This window comes from Molossus molossus, unplaced genomic scaffold (genome assembly GCF_014108415.1).
Source record: "Molossus molossus isolate mMolMol1 unplaced genomic scaffold, mMolMol1.p scaffold_m16_p_1, whole genome shotgun sequence".
NCBI classification, from domain to species: Eukaryota; Metazoa; Chordata; class Mammalia; order Chiroptera; family Molossidae; genus Molossus; species Molossus molossus.
Window position 1 is genome coordinate 189,932,121 of NW_023425344.1, and position 20,157 is coordinate 189,952,277.

The 20,157-nt window shown below is 41.7% G+C and overlaps 1 protein-coding gene across 2 annotated transcripts in view; it reads right to left on the bottom strand.

The window, feature by feature from the left end:
* Window positions 1-12,620, bottom strand: part of LEO1 (LEO1 homolog, Paf1/RNA polymerase II complex component) — a 33,538-nt gene extending 20,918 nt beyond the window's left edge. For both annotated transcript variants that reach the window (XM_036243238.1, XM_036243244.1), the window contains exons 1-4: window positions 12,518-12,620; window positions 4,960-5,715; window positions 2,329-2,433; window positions 129-223 (exon numbers count right to left, since the gene is read on the bottom strand). In XM_036243238.1, coding sequence (XP_036099131.1) covers window positions 129-223; window positions 2,329-2,433; window positions 4,960-5,715; window positions 12,518-12,575 — 1,014 coding nt within the window. In that variant the 5' untranslated portion in view covers window positions 12,576-12,620. The remainder of the gene's footprint in view (window positions 1-128; window positions 224-2,328; window positions 2,434-4,959; window positions 5,716-12,517) is intronic.
* Window positions 12,621-20,157: the final 7,537 nt, after the last annotated feature.

Below are 20,157 nucleotides of genomic sequence, written 5' to 3' on the forward strand. Positions count from 1 at the left end.
ACATAACTGAGAAAGTCATCTGTTCAGTTATCAACTTCCTCTTCTGGGTGTAAGAGAGACCCTTAGTCTCAGAAACTTTTTTCTTAGCCTTGAATAAGTGCCCAGTGCACATTGATAATTTTACTTACAACAGGCTGTCCTGGAGTAGGTGGTTTCTCCTCTCCATCACTCCCTGAAGATATATCATCTGCACCTCCAAAGAGATCCATGGTTCCACTATTATCTTCAGTATAGGAGGGAAAATGCTCAGTATTAGTATCTATAACAAAGGTTCTTCAAAGCTATCACTTCAATGTATTCCCAAGGTCTGGGCCACACCAGGAAACATTCAAACACCACTCTGAGCCCGGCTCTCAAAGATCTGACTAGTGTCTGTGGAGAGGCAATGGGGCAAACCCAGTGAAAGGCAGCAATGCAGAGAAGGTGCTTCTTTCTCCCTTCATTACTGCATCCTTGTTCTTCTTTCCTTTAACCCCAGGAGCCCAAATGTCCTCCTACCCTGTGTATACTCAAATGTGGGGCTTAAACAGTCCATACCGGCCTATTCTCTGCATAGTCCCTCAAGTTTTAAAATTACAGATCCATGTCTACCCAGGCCCTCCTCCTTACAAGCAGAACTTCAACCAGGTATAGGCAAAACAACAACAATAATCTGTAATAACCCAATAAATCAAGGTGGGATTGTAGAGGGGCTGAAGAGAAAGACCTGGAGGGTGGTCAGAAAGTGACTGCTTGAAACTGAGGTCATAAGAATTGTTACAATTATTCATAATGACATAGTCTAGGATAAAACTGTGAGTTACTGAGACAAAGTGGAGGACAGATCACTGAAAAAGAAGAGGCAACCTATCAGAATGGCCAAAGTCCAGCACAATGACAACAAATGCTGGCAAAAATATGAAGCAACAGGAACTCTCATTCTTTACTGGTAGGAATGCAAAATGATGCAGCCACTGTGGAAGAGAGTCTGGCTGTTTCTAACAGAACTAAATGTACTCTTACCAAATGCTCCAACAACTGTGCTCTATCTTTACCCAAAGATGCTACAAACTTATGTCCACACAAAAATCTGCACAAACATACTTATAGCAGCTTTATTCATAATTGCCAAAACTGGGAAGCAACCAAGATGTCCTTCAGTAGGTGAATGGATAAACTGGTACTTCCAGACAATGGAATAGGATTCAGCGCTAAAAAGAAATGAGCTATCAAGACGTGAAAAGATGTGGAGGAAATTTAATGTTTATCACTAAGTAAAACACATCAATCTGAAAATGCTATATACTATGTGATTCCCACTATATATTCTGGAAAAGGCAAAACTATGGAGACAGTAGAAGATGACTGCCAGGGGTTAGCAGGGAGAAAGGATGAATATGCAGAGCAAATAGCACTTGTAGGCCAGTAAAATCACTTTGTGTGATACTCTAATGATGAATACATGTTATTATACATTTGTCCAAAACCATAAAATATACAACACCATGAGTGAACGCTAATGTAAACTGTAAACTTTGGGTGATTATAATGTGTCAATATAGGTTCATCAATGTTAACAAATGTACCCTCTGGTGAGGAATGTTGATAATGGGGAAAGCTATACATGTATGGGGGCAGTGGGTATATGAGCAATTTCTACTCATCTCCCTCTACTATAAACCTTACACTGGTCTAAAGATATTAAGTCTTAATAATAATAATTAAAAAAAAGAAGAGGAGGAGGAGACAAGAAAGGTTAGGGTACTAAAAAGTTCATCTGTATCAGTGGTTCTCAACCTTCCTAATGCCGCGACCCTTTAATACAGTTCCTCATGTTGTATGTGGGCGTATCTGCATGTGGGCGGACCGCCTAGAAACGGATAGAGGAGCGGTGTCTCAGTTCCTAAGACCATTGGAAGTATGTTTTCCAATGGTCTTAGACGAGGGTCATTTGACTCCCAAAGGGGTCGTGACCCACAGGTTGAGAACCGCTGATCTAATCCATAGCTCGAAGAACCAGGTACTTCATCTGATATTAACCTGTTAAGAACTTAAGAACAAGCTGGAACTGTCATTCAAACTGAAGAATGAACACTGTCGCCTAAACCAGAGCCTCAGCTCCCTAACAACAAATTCACTCTACCTATAAATGAAGAAACGGGTTCTTCAAGTGATATAGCATAAAAAGTTTCTCATACCTGTACAACTGCCCTATGTACACTAAGTGTATCCACATTCTTTCTGCGGGTCTTCCAGTCTGGGGTAAACATCCAGGGGTGGGCAGGTACTACAATTAATTACAGAAAGAGAAATGGAAACAAATATATAAAAAAGAGGTAATGGAAGTACCTTTGGGTACGTCAGTGTCACTATCCGCTTCTGAATCAGATGCGATTGCATTCTTGCGTTTCATTCGCAAAACTTCATCTTCACTATCACTGCCTCTTGCAGATTCTGTAAGAGTAAAATTAGAGGTCCTGCATAATCAGTCATATCATAACTTTGAATGTTGTGCTTTAAAAGCAACATTGAGGATAAACATTGTAAGGGAGCATCCATACAGTGGAAAACTACTCAGTATTGACTATGAAGGAACTATTAATACATGAAACAACTTAGATGAATCTCAAATGCCTTATATGCTAATTGAAAGAAGATTAAGTGAAAGAAAAAAAAGGCTACATTCTATATGATTCCATTTACATGATGACATTCTCAAAAAGACAAACTTTAGTGACTAAATAGTTGTTTTTTGTTTTGTTTTTTGTTTTAATTTATCTTTACTGTTGTTTTAATTTACTGTATTACAGATGTCTTCCCTTTTTTCCCCATTGAACCCCTATGAGGGGGTTTTTTAGGGTGACAAATCTGTTCTGTATCTTGACTGTGGTGGTGATGGTTCACCAATTCTCTAAGTGTGTTAACATTAAAAGGACTGTACAGCCCAGCAGGTGTAGTTCAGTGGTTGAGCACTGACCCATGTACCAAGAGGCCGCCAGCTCAATTCCCCATGGGGGCACATGCCCAGGTTGTGGGCCAAATCCCCAGTGGGGGGCATGCAGGAGGCAGCCAGTAGATGTTCTCTCTCATCGATGTTTCTATCTCTCTCTCCCTCTCCCTTCCTCTCTCTCTAAAATCAATAAAGAAAAAACATTTTAAAGGACTGTACATACATACACAAAAATCACTTACTGTAGTTCATTTAAAAGTAAAGTGAATAAAAATAAACACTGGTTTCTGTAAGCAGAAAGACTTGGTAGAATGAGAAAAGCAGTACTGAAACTCATGATTCAATTTATCTGTAACTCGTTACAGAAAAAAAAAGAGGTAAAAATATTGCAATGGAAGAGACAAATGTATCATTTTTCTGGATGGTACAATTGTTTACCTAATTGTAAACTTTAAGAAAATCAAATGAACCACTGTAGAACTAGTTAATTAAGCAGAATGACCAGCTAGCTACAAGACTCCCTACTATAACCCTAGTCTTAGGTTAGTATGCTAGTATTTTAAAAGTAGGGCATAAGCCTTAACGATTCTCATAATATTAAAAATAACTCTACCCAGGACTAGTTACTGAACACTTACTGTAGTCCTATAGTTTATACAGACCTATACCCATCTCTGGAAAGTTTCTGACCTCTTCTTCCAAAAAATGCCAAAATGTAGTCTTGAGTACTATCCTGTGAGGTATGTATTACAGGAGAAAAAAAACCTTCCCCAAGATTTAAGCTAAAGAAACAGGATTAATATGTAATTATAATCCCTACAGAAATGAAACCATCCAGATATCACTTCTGGAAGGCTTCCAACCCAATCAAGGTGACTTTTATGTAACACAAAAATAAGATCTATACATTTAAAAAAATATTCTACATGAAGCATGTGTGAACTTGAGCAGAACAGTATAAACAACTATTATAAAAGGGGGCCCAGAGCCAAAGGTCGTCTGTATGTTTCCATCATTCTTTAGAGAATGCGTATTCTGACCCAAGCGCTTCTCCCTAGGGTGAGACTGCATGCTTCAAGCTATCACAGCTCACTGAGATCATCCAGCTGTTTTTCCATTTTCTGGATGTTATGTTCCCCAGGCAACCTCCTGATTATTATAAATTGGCATCGAATGTAGATTTTCCCCAAGGGAGGAATACAATGATAAGAAAAATAATTGATCTCCTTGACATGATTTTGCAATTCAATTTTAATAAATTAGTTTCTTGTGAATTTAATTAGTCTGAGTAAACTTGGATCCTGATTATCTCTGGATGATCAAATTTTGGATCTAAAAACCTGAGCTGGAACAAGTTGTTCACACCTCAGTACAGCTACCCTATGGGACGTTTCAATAGTTCTGTTTTTTCCCCCCAAGCAAATCTATTCTTACCTGAGGCTTGCTCTTCAGTTACCCACAGAAATGGAACCACTTCTATTCATTACAACACTCTCGCACCATACATCCTTCTCTAAGACTGTCCTCTTAAATTTTTTTCTTCCCGATCTATCATCAATTAACAAATGGCAGGGGGACAGAAATAATATAAAGATTAGGAAAAATTTTAAAAAGCAAAACGTACTGAGTTAGAAAGGCTGAAACAGAGGGACAGGAAAGAAAAATAATGTACTAAACATGAGACTGCAAAAAGAATAAATGGGATGTATCTGGATCTAGATGCTTCTACTAACCCATTTGATTCTCATAAATGAATTACCTGGCCCTGGCCAGTTTGCCTCAGCGGTAGAGTGTCAGCCCGCAGACCAATGAGTCACGGGTTCGATTCTGGCCAAGGGCACGTACCTCAGTTGGGTTTCGTCCCCAGCCCTGGTCAGGGTCTTGCAGGAGGCAACCAGTCAATGTGTCCCTCTCATGTCGATGTTTCGCTCTCTCTTTCTCTCCCTCTCTCTCCCTCCCACTCTATCTGAAGATAAACAGAAAAAATATCCTTAGGTGAGGATTAAAAAATAAATAAATAAATGAATTACCTGATTTATGGTCCTGTTCTTCTTCATCATCTGAATGCCTGTGTTCTTCATCTGAAGCCTGTGGCCTTTCATCATCAGAATTTTGCATTTTCTCATCATCAGACATCTGTGGCCTTTCATCATCATCAGAATTCTGTTTCTCATCATCATTATCAGAAGCTGCTGGCTGTTCATCATCAGAATTGGCCTTCTCTTCCTCAGACAGTTGTTGTCTCTCATCATCTGAAAGCTGAGGCCTGTCCTCATCATCTGTGTTCTGCATTTTCTCATCATCATCAGAATTCTGCAACTTATCCTCATCAGATCCTTGTGCCCTCTCATCATCATCAGAATTCTGTATCTTTTCATCATCTGACTGGTCGCTTTTATCTTCTCTGCCCCATTTTTCATCATCCGAATGTGCTTTTTCAGAACCTTCTGCTTCTGAGTGACGGCTCCCTCCATCTGATCCATGACCTTCATCTTCGTCATCATTATGGGCTTCTGATCCACTATGTTGATCAATATCTGAAGGGTCATTGTCTTCATGGTCAGAATGCTCAGAAGGTTCTGATCTATTGTCTGATCTCTCAGAGCGATTATCACTCCCACTCTGATGAGAAGCTCCCTCATCCTCACTGTCATCTCCAAACAGTTCCTTATTACTTGGTTTTCCTGAATCACCTCTTTCATCCTGATCACTTTCACTTCCTGAAGCATTACTGCCAGATGCCACATTCTCTTGATCAGAATCCGAGTCTGATCCAGAATCCGAATCTATGGAATCAGATAAACATTGGGTGATATCAGCAAAAAAGGGCAGAATAAGGATCACCAAAACCCCATCCATACATAAAAGCAATAAAAACCTTTGTCAAAAACTGTTAATATTAGTTTTCTTAGTACTCTAGAAATTAACCAATAGTTGCAGCAACCAGGAGAAAGCTTAACAAGAAAAAAGCAATTGAATTTTTAGAAAGAAAACAGAACTTTGTGGTGTTTTACAGAACCCTAGACATACCTTCCACCCACCACCCACTCCCCAGCTCAACGATGCCCTGAAGATAATAGCTTTCACCACTACTGGAGAAAGCAGAAAGGACCTCATTCAAAGAGAATCAAGGTTGCTAGTTTTGATGTCTGGCGGATTACTGAAGGACTGGCTCGAAGGGCTTGACTTTACCTCACCTAAAATGGAACTAGTTCAGTGTTGAGGCAGCTACTTGGGAGTGTTTGTAAAAAACATTTACAGGCAAATTTATTAGTTGCCTCAACCTGGAACAATGGATGGCTGTTGGAGCAAATAATAGACTAACCAAAAAGCTTGGGAGGAAAGGCAGGGAATTACATAATATGGGGAGTAAGGGTTTTTTTAAAGCTCCCATATACTCCTAGAGATCAGAAAGGACACATACTTGCCCAGGGCTGTGCACACACTCAGGAAAGAACTGAGAAAGCCCTAAGTTCTCAATGCTGGATGACCTCAGGCTTCACACAAGCAGCAAATAAAGACAAGGACAGGTTGAAAAATATCTGGTTGAGCCCTGGCCAGTTTGGCTCAGCGGTTAGAGCGTCGGCCTGTGGTCCAGAGAGACCCGGATTCGGTTCCCGCTAAGGGCACGTACCTTGGTTACGTTTGTCCCCAGCCCGGGTTGGGGTTGTGTGGGTGGCAACCAGTTGATATGTCTCTCTCACATCGATGTTTCTCTCTCTCTCTCTCCTCCCTCCTCTCCCTCCCACTCTATCTGAAGATAAATGCAAAAAAAATGTCCTCGGGTAAGGATAAAAAAACTTGAATGGACATTTCTCCAAAGTTATACAAAAGGCCAACAAACACATGAAAAGATGCTCAACATTATTAGTCATCAGGAAATGCCAATCAAAACCAAACTGAGCCCATCAGGCATGGCTAAATTAAAAAATAAATAAATAAAACAAGGATGTGAAGAAATGGAACCCTCAAACATTGTTAGTGGTAGTGTAAAATGGTCCAATAACAGGGGAAAAGGGTTTAGTTCAGCGATTTTCAACATATTTCATCCACAGCACAAATTACTACAATTCTGTGGCACATCAAAAAATACCTTTTTTGTCGATCTGACAAAAAAAAAAGGTATAATTTTGATTGATTTAAAAAAAAGAAACACCTGTAATTACCTATCCTTTTTGCCCCACAGTGACTGTTTTTAAAAATCAAGTGCCGCTCTGGCAGGTGTGGCTCAGTTGATTGAGCGTAGTCCTGTGCATCAAAAGGTCCTATGCATTGAAAGGTCGCTGGTTTGATTCCTGGTCAGGGCATATGCCTGAGTTGCTAGCTCAGTCCCTGGTGGGGTTGTGCAGGAGGCAGCTAAGTTTCACTCTCACATCGATATTTCTCTCTCCCTCTCCCTTCCTCTCGCTCTAAAAATTAATTTAAAAAATAGTTTAAAAATAGATAAATAAAATAATAAATAAATAAAGACGAAGTGCTTATCCATCTACAATATACATAAACCTTGAAAACATTATGGAAAGAAAACAGACACAAAAGGCCCACCTATTATACAATTCCATTTACATAAAATATCTACAATAGGTAAATCTATAGACACAGAAAACAGACTGGTGGACAGATGGGGGCTGAAGAAGAAGCAAATAAGAAGTAACTGCCTACCTAGCCAGTGTGGCTCAGTGGTTGCACATTGACCCATGCACCAAGAGGTCACCGGTTTGATTCCTGGTCAGGGCATATGCCCAGGTGGTGGGCCTGATCCCCAGAGGGGGGCATACAGGAGGCAGCCAGTCAATGTTCTCTGTCATCAATGTTTCTTTCTCTCTCTCTCTTTCTTTCTCTCTCTCTCTCTCTCTCTCTCCCCCCCTTTCTCTCTCTAAAATCATTAAAGAAAAAAATTTTTTTAAATTGGAGGAATCATGCTACCAGATACCAAACTATATTACAAAGCCATAGTAATAAAAAGAGCATGGTACTGGCATAAAAACAGACATTCAGATCAACGGAACAGAATAGAGCCCAGAAATAAACCCATGCCTCTATGGTCAATTAGTATTTGATAAAGAAGGCAAGAACATATAATCTGATAAATATAGTCTATTCTGTAAATGGTGTTGGAAAAATTGAACAGATACATGTGAAAAAAATGAAACTAGACCACCTTCTTACACTATGCACAAGAATAAACTCAAAATGGATAAAGACTTAAACACTGACTCAAAACCATAAATATTCTAGAAAAAAACATAGGCAGTAAAATCTTGGACATTTCTCATAGCAATATTTTTTTTTCTGCTATATCTTCTCGGGCAAGGGAAACAAAAGAAAAAATGAACAATGAGTTTACATCAAACTAAAAGTTTTACACAGCAAAGGAAACCATCAACAAAATGAAAAGACAACCCACTGAATGAGAGAACATATTCACTAATGATACATCTGACAAGGGGTTAATATCCAAAATTTATAAAGAACTCATACAACTCAACACCAAAAAAAAAACAAACAAACAAGAACAATCCAATTAAAAAGTAGCCAAAGGACATACATAGACACTCCTCCAAACAGGACATACAGATGGCTAATAGACACATAAAAAGATGTTCAACGTCACTAATCATCTGAAAAATGCAAATTAAAACCACAATGAGATATCACCTCACACCTGTCAGAATAGTTATAAATCCACAAATGACAAGTGTTGGCAAAGACGTGGAGAAAGGGAACCCTGTGCGCTGTTGGTGAAAATGCAGATTGATGCAGCCACTGTGGAAAGCAGTATGAAATTACCTCAAAAAGTTTAAAACGGCCCTGGCCAGTCTGACTCAGCGGTTAGAGCGTCGGCCTGCTGTCCACAGAGACCCGGGTTCTGTTCCTGCTAAGGGCACATACCTCAGTTGCAGTTTGTCCCCGCCCTGGTTGGGTTGTGCGGGTGGCAGCCACTCCACGTGTACTTTTCACATTGATGTTTCTCTCTCTCTTCCTCTCTCTCCCTCCCACTCTATCTGAACGAAAAATGAAAAAATGTCCTCAGGTGAGGATAAAAAAAAAAAAGTTTAAAATGGAACTGCCTTATAACCCAGCAATTCCACTTTTGGGAATATATCTGAAGATATATTTGAAACACTAATTCGAAAGAATATATGCACCCCTATGTTCATTGCAGCATTATTTACAATAGCCAAGATTTGGAAGCAGCCCAAGTGCTCATCAGTAGATGAGTGGATAAAAAGCTGTGGTACGTTTACACAATGGAATAGTACTCAGCTATAAGAAGGAAATCTTACCTTTTGTAACAGCACTGATGGACCTGGAGAGTATTATGATAATGAAATAAGCCAGTCAGAGAAAGACAAGTACCATATGATTTCACTTACATGTGGAATCTAATAAACAAAATAAACTAACAAACAAAATAGAAACAGACACATAGATACAGAGAACAAACTGACAGTTGTCAGAGGGGGTTTGAGGGGGCTAGGTGAAAAAGGTGAAGGGATTAAGCAAAAGAAAGAAACAAACAACAACAAAAGCCAGCCTCACAGATACAGACACAGTATGGTGATTACCAGAGGGAAAGGGGAGTGGGGAGAGGTAGAACAGGGTAAAAGGGAGAAAAATGGTAATGCAAGGAGACTTGACTTGGGGTGGTGAACACACAATACAATATACAGATGATGTGTTACAGACCTGTACATCTGAAACATATATAATTTCATGAACCAATGTCACCTCAATAAATTCAATAAAAAGAAAACAAGTAGCAAAATGGCAGAAGTCCTTCCTTATCAGTAATTACTTAAATGGAAATGGATTTATCTCTCCATTGAAAAGGCAGAAATTGGCAAAATGGATTTTACAAATGATTCATATATATGCTGTCTGCAAGAGATTCACTTTACAACCAAATGCACAAATTGGTTGAAAGTAAAAGAATGGAAAAAGATATTCCATGTAAACCACTCAACAAACTAAGAATAGAAGGGAACCGCTTCATCCTGATAAAAGGCATCTGTGACATCCCCCACAGCTAATACCATATGTAATGCTGAAGACATGAATGCTTTCTTCCTAAAATCAGGAACAAGGTGAGGATGTCTACTCAACTCTTCTACTCAACACTGTATAGAAAGTTCTATCCAGGACAATTAGGCAAGCAAAAGAAATAAAAGGTATCCAAATTGAAAGTAAGAGTAAAACTATCTCTATTCACAGATGACATGATTATATGCTTAAAATCCTAAAGAATTCATACACACACACACACACACAAACTAGAGCTAATACATTCAACAAGGTTATGAGATACAAGATCATACAAAAATCAGTTGTATACACTAGCAATCAACAATCCAAAAATGAAATTAAGAAAACAATTCCAGTCCGGTTGGTGTGGCTCAGTGGTTGAGCGTCACCCCATGCACCAAGAGGTCGCTGGTTCGACTCTCGGTCAGGACAAATGCCCAGGTTGTGGGCCCAATCCCCAGTGGGAGGCACGTAGGAGGCGACCTGTCATTGTTCTCTCTCATCCATGTTTCTATCTCTCTCCCTCTCCCTTCCTCTCTCTCTAAAATCAATAAAGGAAAACAAATAAAAAATAAATAAAAGAAAACAATTTCACTTGCAATGGTATCCAAAAGGATAAAATACTTAGAAATAAATTTAACCTAGGAGGTGCAGGATTTATACAATAAAAACTACAAAACATTGTTGAAAGAAATTAGACTACTGGCATATTTATGTATGGAATAAACACCCTGGGCCTAGGAAGGGAGTCTAGCCATTATTACGCCAAGAAATTTGTCAAGCACAGTTATTTCTACAACTCTTTTAGCACAGGGAGATAATGAAATATGCTAGGCAAAACAGGAATTACCCTGTCACATTCACACTATCTTAAGGACCAAGAGCAACCTTCAAGGACAAATTTGGAAGTAAATCCTATAGAGTTATATTATTTAATGGTAAAATGAAAGTAAGCAATAACAGACTTACAAGAAAGTAAAACAAACCTAGACAAGCAGTTAGCTCCACACACTAAGTTTGCAAATGGGAAAGCACTGCAGGATAGATGTTATTAAACTATTATTTCTACCCATCCAATTATTTATCAAATAGTCATTAAGCACCAATGTAAGCATATAGAGAAGTGGGGAGAGCAGAGACAATCTTTTCATCATTATATCCCCAACACCTAGTAAAGTAGCTGGAACAGGATAGTGCATCAATAAAAACTTATTGGCCTAGCTGGTGTGGCTCAGTGGTTGAGTGTCAACCCATGCACCAAGAGGTTTGATTCCCTGTCAGGGCACATGCCCAGGTTGTGGGCCAAATCCCCAGTGAGGGCATGCAGGGGGCGGCCAATCGATGTTCTCTCTCATCAATGTTTCAATCTCCCTCTCCCTTCCTCTCTAAAATGAATAAACAAAAATAAAATAAAAACTTATTGAATGAATTAACTTAATTGAAGTGAGTCATGGGAGGGTTCAGGTGGAACTGTGACTTGAAAGGAAAACAGGATATGGACAAGCAAAATTGAGGGGAAAATGAAAACATTAGCAAAGATAGTGGCAAATAAAGGACTCTATATATGTAGTACATAGGACTCTACTTCCAGACTCATCCAGAGAAGAACCTCCTGGAAGATTTCCACCTGATGCTTTCTTCACTACACTCTAAAAATATGGATATATTGGGGTTAGAAGAAAAAAACACACACACAACCACAATAATGCACTTCGCTTAGGAAAAATGTAGGTAATTTACTTTGAGCCCGGAGGGTTGCAAGAATTCTGAACTTAGTCTTGGGCCCCTTTTCACTTTTCAAATACAGTAACTCATTCATATTTCAAACTCAAATATCCACAGTCCCTGTGCCAGAAATACGTCTACGCCTCATAAACATTCATTCATTCATTTCATCAACAAATCCTTCATCTCGCCTCTCCAAACACAGACCCCATACGCTCCTTAAGCTAATATCACAGACTGAAGATATGCTAGAGTTTCTGCACAGGCTCTGGGAGGACACATTCTCTCCCGTGCGCAAGCCTAGGAGTAGCCCTGTCCGGGTACCCCTCCCAGACTCCTCACCCAGACATCTCAAGCTCTCCGTCACACCATGGTCTGGTTTCGTTCAACAGAGCTTTCTCAGTCCCTCCATAAATTCGTCCACCCATTCCTCCTATTCCTGAACACCTCATTCCCATTCACTCACAAACAGCCCTTACTCTGCGTCAGCCTATGCAAGACAGCTCAGAGCAGGACCCCAAGGTTTCGTGCCTCCACCGGTGCCCCGCGCCCCCTTCGCTCCAAATGCTCCCAAGGCCCGCATGCTCCGCGAACACCAAGAATCGCGAGGCGCGCACGCTACGTCTGTCCCTCCATTCCCGCCGCTGGAGAAGGCTGGCACCGCCGAGGGAGGCTGGCACCGCCTGGAGTGCAGGGGGCGCAGAGGCAGGAGTGGAGGAAGTGCGACCATTCGCACGTAGCGTCTTAGCGTCCGCAGACCCGGAACAGGACTGCGGTCGGGATCTGGCCGCAGAAGGCCTGCCACGCGCCCCTCCCGCGAAGCCCAGTCGACCCCACCTTTACGCTCAGCATCGCTGTCGGCGTCGCTCCCGAAGAGGTCCTCCATATCCGCCATGGCCGCGCAAGTCCGCCGTTGCCTTGGCTGGGGGCTGCACCGCGGCTGTCTTTACGGCACTGAACCAACGAAGCGCGACAGTGTCGCAAAGATTTGCTAAAAGGCTCTTTCCTTCTGTGACCTAGTTTTTTGCGTGCACCGTGAACCTGCTTGTCGACGCTTACGCGTTCACAGGGTAGACAAACCCCGCCCTTTCTTCACTGTCGTTTCCTATTGGCGAGGGGTGGATGTCTGGAGAATGAGCGGTGTTTGGCACGCTCCCCAGAAGTGCCTCTGACTCTTAAACTTGCCAGTAGTCAGGCCTGAGTCCTTTGTTTCCTATTAACAAGTGGTTCTCAATTTGTTGAGAATTTCAAAGCGCTTTTTTTGGTATGTGGGTTATATCTGTTGCTATTTACTGTATTAGTAATCAAAGCATAAATTTAAAAAATTTATTTTAGTCCTGGCTGGTTGTTCAGCGGTTAGAGCTTCGGCCTGTGGACAAGGGAGTCCCAAGTTTGGTTCCTGCTAAGGGCAGGTACCCCGGTTGCAGTTTGTCCCCAGCCCCGCTTGGGGTCGTGTGGGCAGCAACTCCATGTGTTTCTCTCACATCAATGTTTCTCTCTCTCCCTCCCTCCCTCTCTCTCTCTCCCTCCCTCCCTCTCGCTGTATCTCAAGATGAATGCTGAAATGTCCTCAGGTGAGGATAAAAAAAACATTTCAGCCCTGGCCGGTTTGGCTCAGCGGTTAGAGCCTCGGCCTGCGGTCCTGAGAGACCCGGGTTCGGTTCCCGCTAAGGGCGCGTACCTCGGTTGCAGTTTGTCCCCGGCCCTGGTTGGTCGTGCGGGTGGCAGCCACTCGATGTGTCCCTTCGCATCGATGTTTCTCTCTCTCTCTCCCTTCCTCTCTCTCCCTCCCACTCTATCTGTACAATAAATGGAAAAATATCCTCAGGTGAGGATAAAAAAATAAAAAAAAAATTTCATTTCAAAATAATAAACAGGTTAACATAAATAGCATTTTTAGATTTTGAATGACTACATTTTTTAAGAAAAAAATTAGAATTGTGAAGTTGTTTTACAGTTTTGAAAATTATTGTCTGGCTTAAAAGAAGACAGTTGAATTCTTATACCTGCTTTTACATTCAATCTGTTTGGTTGATGGCATATGAAGAAAATCTGGCCTCTTGCAGGTGTGTATGTAATTGGGAAAGGGAAGACCTTTCAGAGCCCACTCCTGCGAAGGGGTGTCCCTTGGACCACTCGCAGCTTTAGAGCAATGTTATCTCAAACATCAAAATTTTCCATCCTGTGAAAAGCAAGAACCTACAACCAAGATTATTCTATCCTGCAAAGCTGTCATTTAGAATCGATGGCCATATAAAGAGTTTCCCAGACAAGAAAAAGTTAAAGGAGTTCATCACCACCAAACCGTTATTATATGAAATGTTGAAGGGTCTTTTTAAAGAAAAAGATAAAATATATGAACAAACAAAATGGCAATGAATACATACCTGTCAACAATTGAATCTACAAACAATGAACAGGCAGAACAGAAACATTCTCATAGATACAGAGAACATTTTGTTGGTTGCCAGATGGGAGGGGGGGGGTTGGGGAAATGGGTGAAAAAGGTGAAGGGATTAAGAAGAACAAATTGGTTGCTAGACTGACAAACCTCAAAGGGAAGGGGTTTGAGAGGTGGTAAGAAATAAACCAAAGAACTTATATTCATAACCAGTGGACACAGACAACAGTGTGGGAAAAGGCGTGAGTGGGGAGAAGGGGGTCAATGGGGGGAAAATGAGGAACATCTGTAATACATTCAACAATAAAGATTTTTTAAAAAGAAAGCTAAAATGAAAAAAAAAAGAAAGAAAAATATCCTTGGGTGAGGATTTAAAAAAAAAAAATTGATATAAAAAAATTTTCCATCCTGATCCAGTACACACATTATGTAAAAAATTGAAATAAATATTTCACAAAACAATAATTCCCTTATTTTTTTTTTTCTTTATCCTCACTCGAGGGCATTTTTCCATTTTTTTTTTTTTTTTTTTTTTATCCTCACCCGAGGACATTTTTCCATTTTTTGTTCAGGTAGAGTGGGGGGGGGGGAGGGGAAGAGAGAGAGAGAGAGAAACATCGATGTGAAAGGGACACATCGAGTGGCTGCCACCCGCACAACCGACCAGGGCCGGGGACAAACTGCAACCGAGGTACATGCCCTTAGCGGGAACCGAACCCGGGTCTCTCAGGACCGCAGGCCGACGCTCTAACCGCTGAGCCAAACCGGCCAGGGTGCATTTTTCCATTTTTTGTTCAGATAGAGTGGGAGGGAGAGAGAGAAATATCGATGTGAAAGGGACACATCGAGTGGTTGCCACCGGCATGACCCAACCAGGGCCAGGGACAAACTGCAACCGAGGTATTGCCCTTAGCGGGAACCAAACCTGGGTCTCTCTGGACCACAGGCCACGCTCTAACCGCTGAGACAAACTGGCCAGGGCTAGTTCCTTTCTAAGATGCAGTCTAAGATTCCTTATTCTCTTTTATTTCAGCCTTTTTTGTTTGTTTGTTTTGTAATGTTGGTAGGCAATGCACCCACTAAATTGATTTCATGATTTATTAATGGTTGCAAATTGCAGCTAAAACATTATTCAAAGGGTTCCATTGGCTTGTTTATGTTGCTGAGAAAAAGGTTAATTTTGCTAGGAAATGTGGCTACAATTGTACATTGGAAAATCTGACAGTAATAGAGTCTTCATAATAAGTTAATTCTAGGTAAATCCTCCTGCCTTACAGAAGCTCAAAAAAATGAAGTGCCTTGCATATAAAAAACTGGGTCTATTTTAGAAAGCTTAAATTTTTGTTTTTAAAAATGTACATCTTGTGCTAAAGTATTACCTAATTAGGCCAGTATGAGTGTTTTGACCTTGGACAAGCAACCTGGGTTTTTAGTTTGCAGATTATGAGATATATATATATATCTCCTCACCTGAGGACACTTTTGCATTTATCTTCAGATAGAGAGGGAGGGAGAGAGGGAGGAAACATACACATGAGAGAGACACATCGACTGGTTGCCACCCACACAACCCCAACCGAGGCTAGGGACAAACTGCAACTGAGGTACGTGCCCTTAATGGGAAATGAACCCAGGTCTCTCTGGTCCGCAGTCCGACCCTCTAACCGCTGAGCCACACTGGCCAGGGCATGAGATATATTTTTGTTACAAATAAGAGTGCCTGTCAGGGTTCAAATGGGAAAGAGATGTGACTGGATATGTTATTATCCATCCTATATTGTTAATGAGTAGATAGATGGGATCACTTGAAAACGTTGTGAAATACTGGACAAACAAGTATTCTATTTGATTGAGATTCAGTTTCATTTTCTTTTATATATGTATATATAATCCCATTTCAGGAGTCTATAAAAGCTGTTAGAAGTATTGAATAAAGCTGCTGCTGCTGCTGCTGCTTCCTCCTGATCTCGGCTCCATGAGATAGATAGATAGATAGATAGATAGATAGATAGATAGATAGATAGATAGATAATTCCTTACCCGAGGATATTTTTCTATTTATCATTAGGTAGAGTGGGAGGGAGAGAGAAAGAGAGAGACAGAGAGAAACATCAATGTGAGAGAGCCACATCGACTGGTTGCCTCCCGCATGATCCGACCAGGGCCGGGGACGAATCACAACCGAGATATGTGCCCTTGACTGGAATCGAACCCGAGACTCATTGGTCCGAGGGCCGATGCTCTAACTGCTGAGCCAAACCAGCTGGGGCAAGATTTAGATTCACTTTCATTTTCATTTAAAGCACTATCCTTGTGTTAGGACCTGGGAACTTGGCCTGTTGTTGATAAATGTCGTGGTCCAGGACATGACCCCGGAACTTGCTGCGCAGGTACAGACCCTGTTTTCTTACATAAGCATGACACAGCAAAACCTAGTACACGAGTGCCACACACCACTCTGTTTAGATCATCCCATTTCAGGAGTCTATAAAAGCTGTTAGAAGTACTGAATAAAGCTGCTGATGCTGCTGATTCCTCCTGATGTCGGCTCCGTGAGCTTTCTTTACCCTGGTATCACACCAAAGAAACCTCCCCTACAACCCTTGATAGATGACAGGGTGTAGTTGGCCGGATGAGGTGAGATGCCCCAACAGCCCCTAGCGAGGGGCAGCCCCAGATGGGTGAGATGTGGCCCCCAACATCCCTCTAGTACCCAGTGGTGGCATAGCTGATGGCCTGGATGCTGCTGGAAGATTGGGACATTGTATGTCCCTGGCTGAAGAGGTGCAAAAGGCTTTGGAAATGCTGGAACCGAGCATTCCCACGGTGCATCAAGAGGCTGCGGGCTGTGTGGCTTGGATGTTCCTGCCAGTCTTGCATCATGCCAGTCGAGACATCCAGGACCTCACAAACTAAATGCCGCAGCTACAGTGGAAGGAGGAGAACTTGGAGCAGCACCTGGCAGTGGCTGAGCTCATGTGTCCTAGTCCTTGCTGTGTCATGCTTATGTAAGAAAACAGTGGCCTGTTTGGTGTGGCTCAGTGGTTGAGCATCAACCCATGCACCAAGAGGTCGCCAGTTCGATTTTCAGTCAGGGCACATTGTCCAGGTTGCAGGCCAATCCCCACTGGGGAACGTTCAGGAGGCGGCCAATCGATGTTCTCTCTCATGAATGTTGCTATCTCTCTCCCTCTCCCTCTCTCTCTAAAATCAATTAAGAAAAATATTTTTAAAAAAATTTTAAATATAAAGAAAGAAAACATGATCTGCGCCTGCTCAGCCAGTTTCGAGATCATGTCCTGAACCACAGCCTCTATCAACAGGCCAAGTTCCCAGGTCCTAACAGTACTATCCTTGAAAAGTAATCTTAAATTGAATTACAGTGAGACATGCTGAATCATGTAGCCCATATCATGCATAGCAGAATTAATGTGTTTTCCCACATGGATAATTCAAAGCAAATAACTTCCAGTTGTTTGATTTGTTTTTGTTTTTGCTATATCTTATGCTGATCATTGTTCTTCTGTTCATTGTCTTCAGATGGGATATAATACAATCAATTAGATATCAGCTGAATCAATCACAATAATTTTTCAGTGTGGCTTGCCTAAGATTACACCCAGATCACTTTCACTGATGTTTAGAGTGTTCAAATAATCTTTTCATTTACTACCAGAGATGGAAAAGTTCATATTGGGTGTGTGTTTTACTAATTAACCCAGGTGTTGAGATAATTGCATTTTTTTTAATCCTCACCTGAGGATATTTTTCCATTGCTTCTTAGATAGAGTGGGAGAGAAGGAAAAAGAGAGAAAAACATCGATGTGAGAGAGACATATCAATTAGTTGATCACCTGCACAAAAGGGTCCCACCAAGGTCAGGGATCAAACCTGCAACCCAGGTACATGCCCTTGACCAGGAATCGAACCTTCAGTCAGCAGGCCAATACTCTAACCGCTGAACCAAACTGGCCAGGGCAAGATAATTTCTTGGTTTCCTCCCAGAGATGAAGAATTTCATCTATTAAGTGTGTAAGACTGAATAAAACAACTCCAGAGTACCTTTACCTTGTTTCCTGATTTTTGAGAGATTGTCCCTTTTCCCCATGTTCTGCCTTCATAACATGAAGAGGGATCCTCAGAATAGTGACCTTTGAAACCCCATGATACCCTAAAAGAACAGAGGTTCAACTGGATCGATTGATGACAACACATGTATCATTACTTTTTTTTTTTTTTTTGGCATTTAACTACAGATAGAACAGGAGGGAAGGCGGGAAGAGAGAGAGAGAAACATCGACGTGAGAGAGACATATCAACTGGTTGCCATCCACACGACCCCAAATGGGGCCGGGGACAAACTGCAACTGAGGTACGTGCCCTTAGCAGGAACCGAACCTGTGACTCTGGTCCACAGGCCAGCGCACTAACTGCTGAGCCAAACTGGCCAGGGATATCATTACATTTTTACAAAATAGCAAAAATACCTTTAAAACTCATAAAATATATGCTCACATCAAGTTGCAAAACAGGAATATGTGTTTTTATTATTTTTTTATTTAGGTTAATCCTCACCCAAGAATATTTTTCCATTGATTTTCTTTTTTGGTGCATTTTTTTTTTTATCTTCAGATAGAGCGGGAGGGAGACAGTGCGGAAGAGAGAGAGAGAAACATTGATGCAAGAGAGACATATCGAGTGGTTGCCACCCACAAGACCCTAACAGGGGCTGGGGACAAACTGCAACTGAGATACGTGCCTTTAGTGGGAACTGAACCCGGGACTCTGGTCTGCAGGCTGACACTCTAACTACTGAGCAAAACTAGCCAGGGCTTTCCATTGACTTTTATTTGTTTTTTTTTTTGTTGTTGTTTTTTTTTTAATCCTCACCCGAGGACATTTTTCCATTTTTTTTTTTTTTTGTTCAGACAGAGCAGGAGGGAGAGAGAGGAAGAGAGAGATAGAAACATCGACGTGAAGGGACACATCGAGTGGCTGCCACCCGCACGACCAACCAGGGTCGGGGACAAACTGCAACCGAAGTACATGCCCTTAGCGGGAACCGAACCCGGGTCTCTCCGGACCGCAGGCCGACGCTCTAACCGCTGAGCCAAACCGGCCAGGGCTGTTTTTGTTTTTTTTTTTGTGGTATGTGCACCTAGTGGGAACCGAACCCAGGACTCTCTGGTCTGCAGGCTGACGCTCAGCCGCTGAGCCAAACTGGCCAGGGCTCCATTGCCTTTTAGAGAGAGTAGAAGGGAGGGAGGGAGAAAAGGAAAGAAACATCCATGTGAGAGAGACACATTGGTTGGCTGCCTCCCGTACTATCCCTGATCTGGACTGGGGATTGAACCTGCAACCAAGGTACGTGCCCTTGACCAGGAATCAAAACTGAGACCTTTCAGTCCATAAGCTGATGCCCTAACTGCTAAGCCAAACCAGTCAGGGAGAAATATATGTTTTTAAATTTGTATAATATCTTTCTTTTTTTATCCTCATCCGAGGACATTTTTCCATTTTTTTTTCAGATAGAGTGGGAGGGAGAGAGAGAGAGAGAAACATCGACGTGAAAGGGACACATTGAGTGGCTGCCACCCACATGACCCACCAGGGCCAAGGACAAACTGCAACCGAGGTACACGCCCTTAGCAGGAACCGAACCCGGGTGTCTCTGGACCACAGGCCGACGCTCTAACCACTGAGCCAAACTGGCCAGGGCTGTATAATATCTTAAAGTCTTAGAAGAAAAAAAAACAGCTTGATTAAACAATACATTAACTGGCCCTGACCAGTGTGATTAGAGCGTCAGCCCACCCACCAAAGGGTCTCAGGTTTGGTTCCCAGTCAAGGGTATGTACTTGGGTTGCAGGTTTGATCCCCAGCCCAGTCAGGGCTTGTGCAGGAGGCATCAATGCAAAAAAAAGTATATATATATGTCTTTGGGTGAGGATTAACAAAAACAAACAAAACAATGCATTAACTGAAAATTCAGTCCATTTATAGTAAACTGCCACTCCACAGGAGGATCATATGACTTATTTCTGAGTACTGTAGAAGGAGCTAGTCTTCAGAAGGG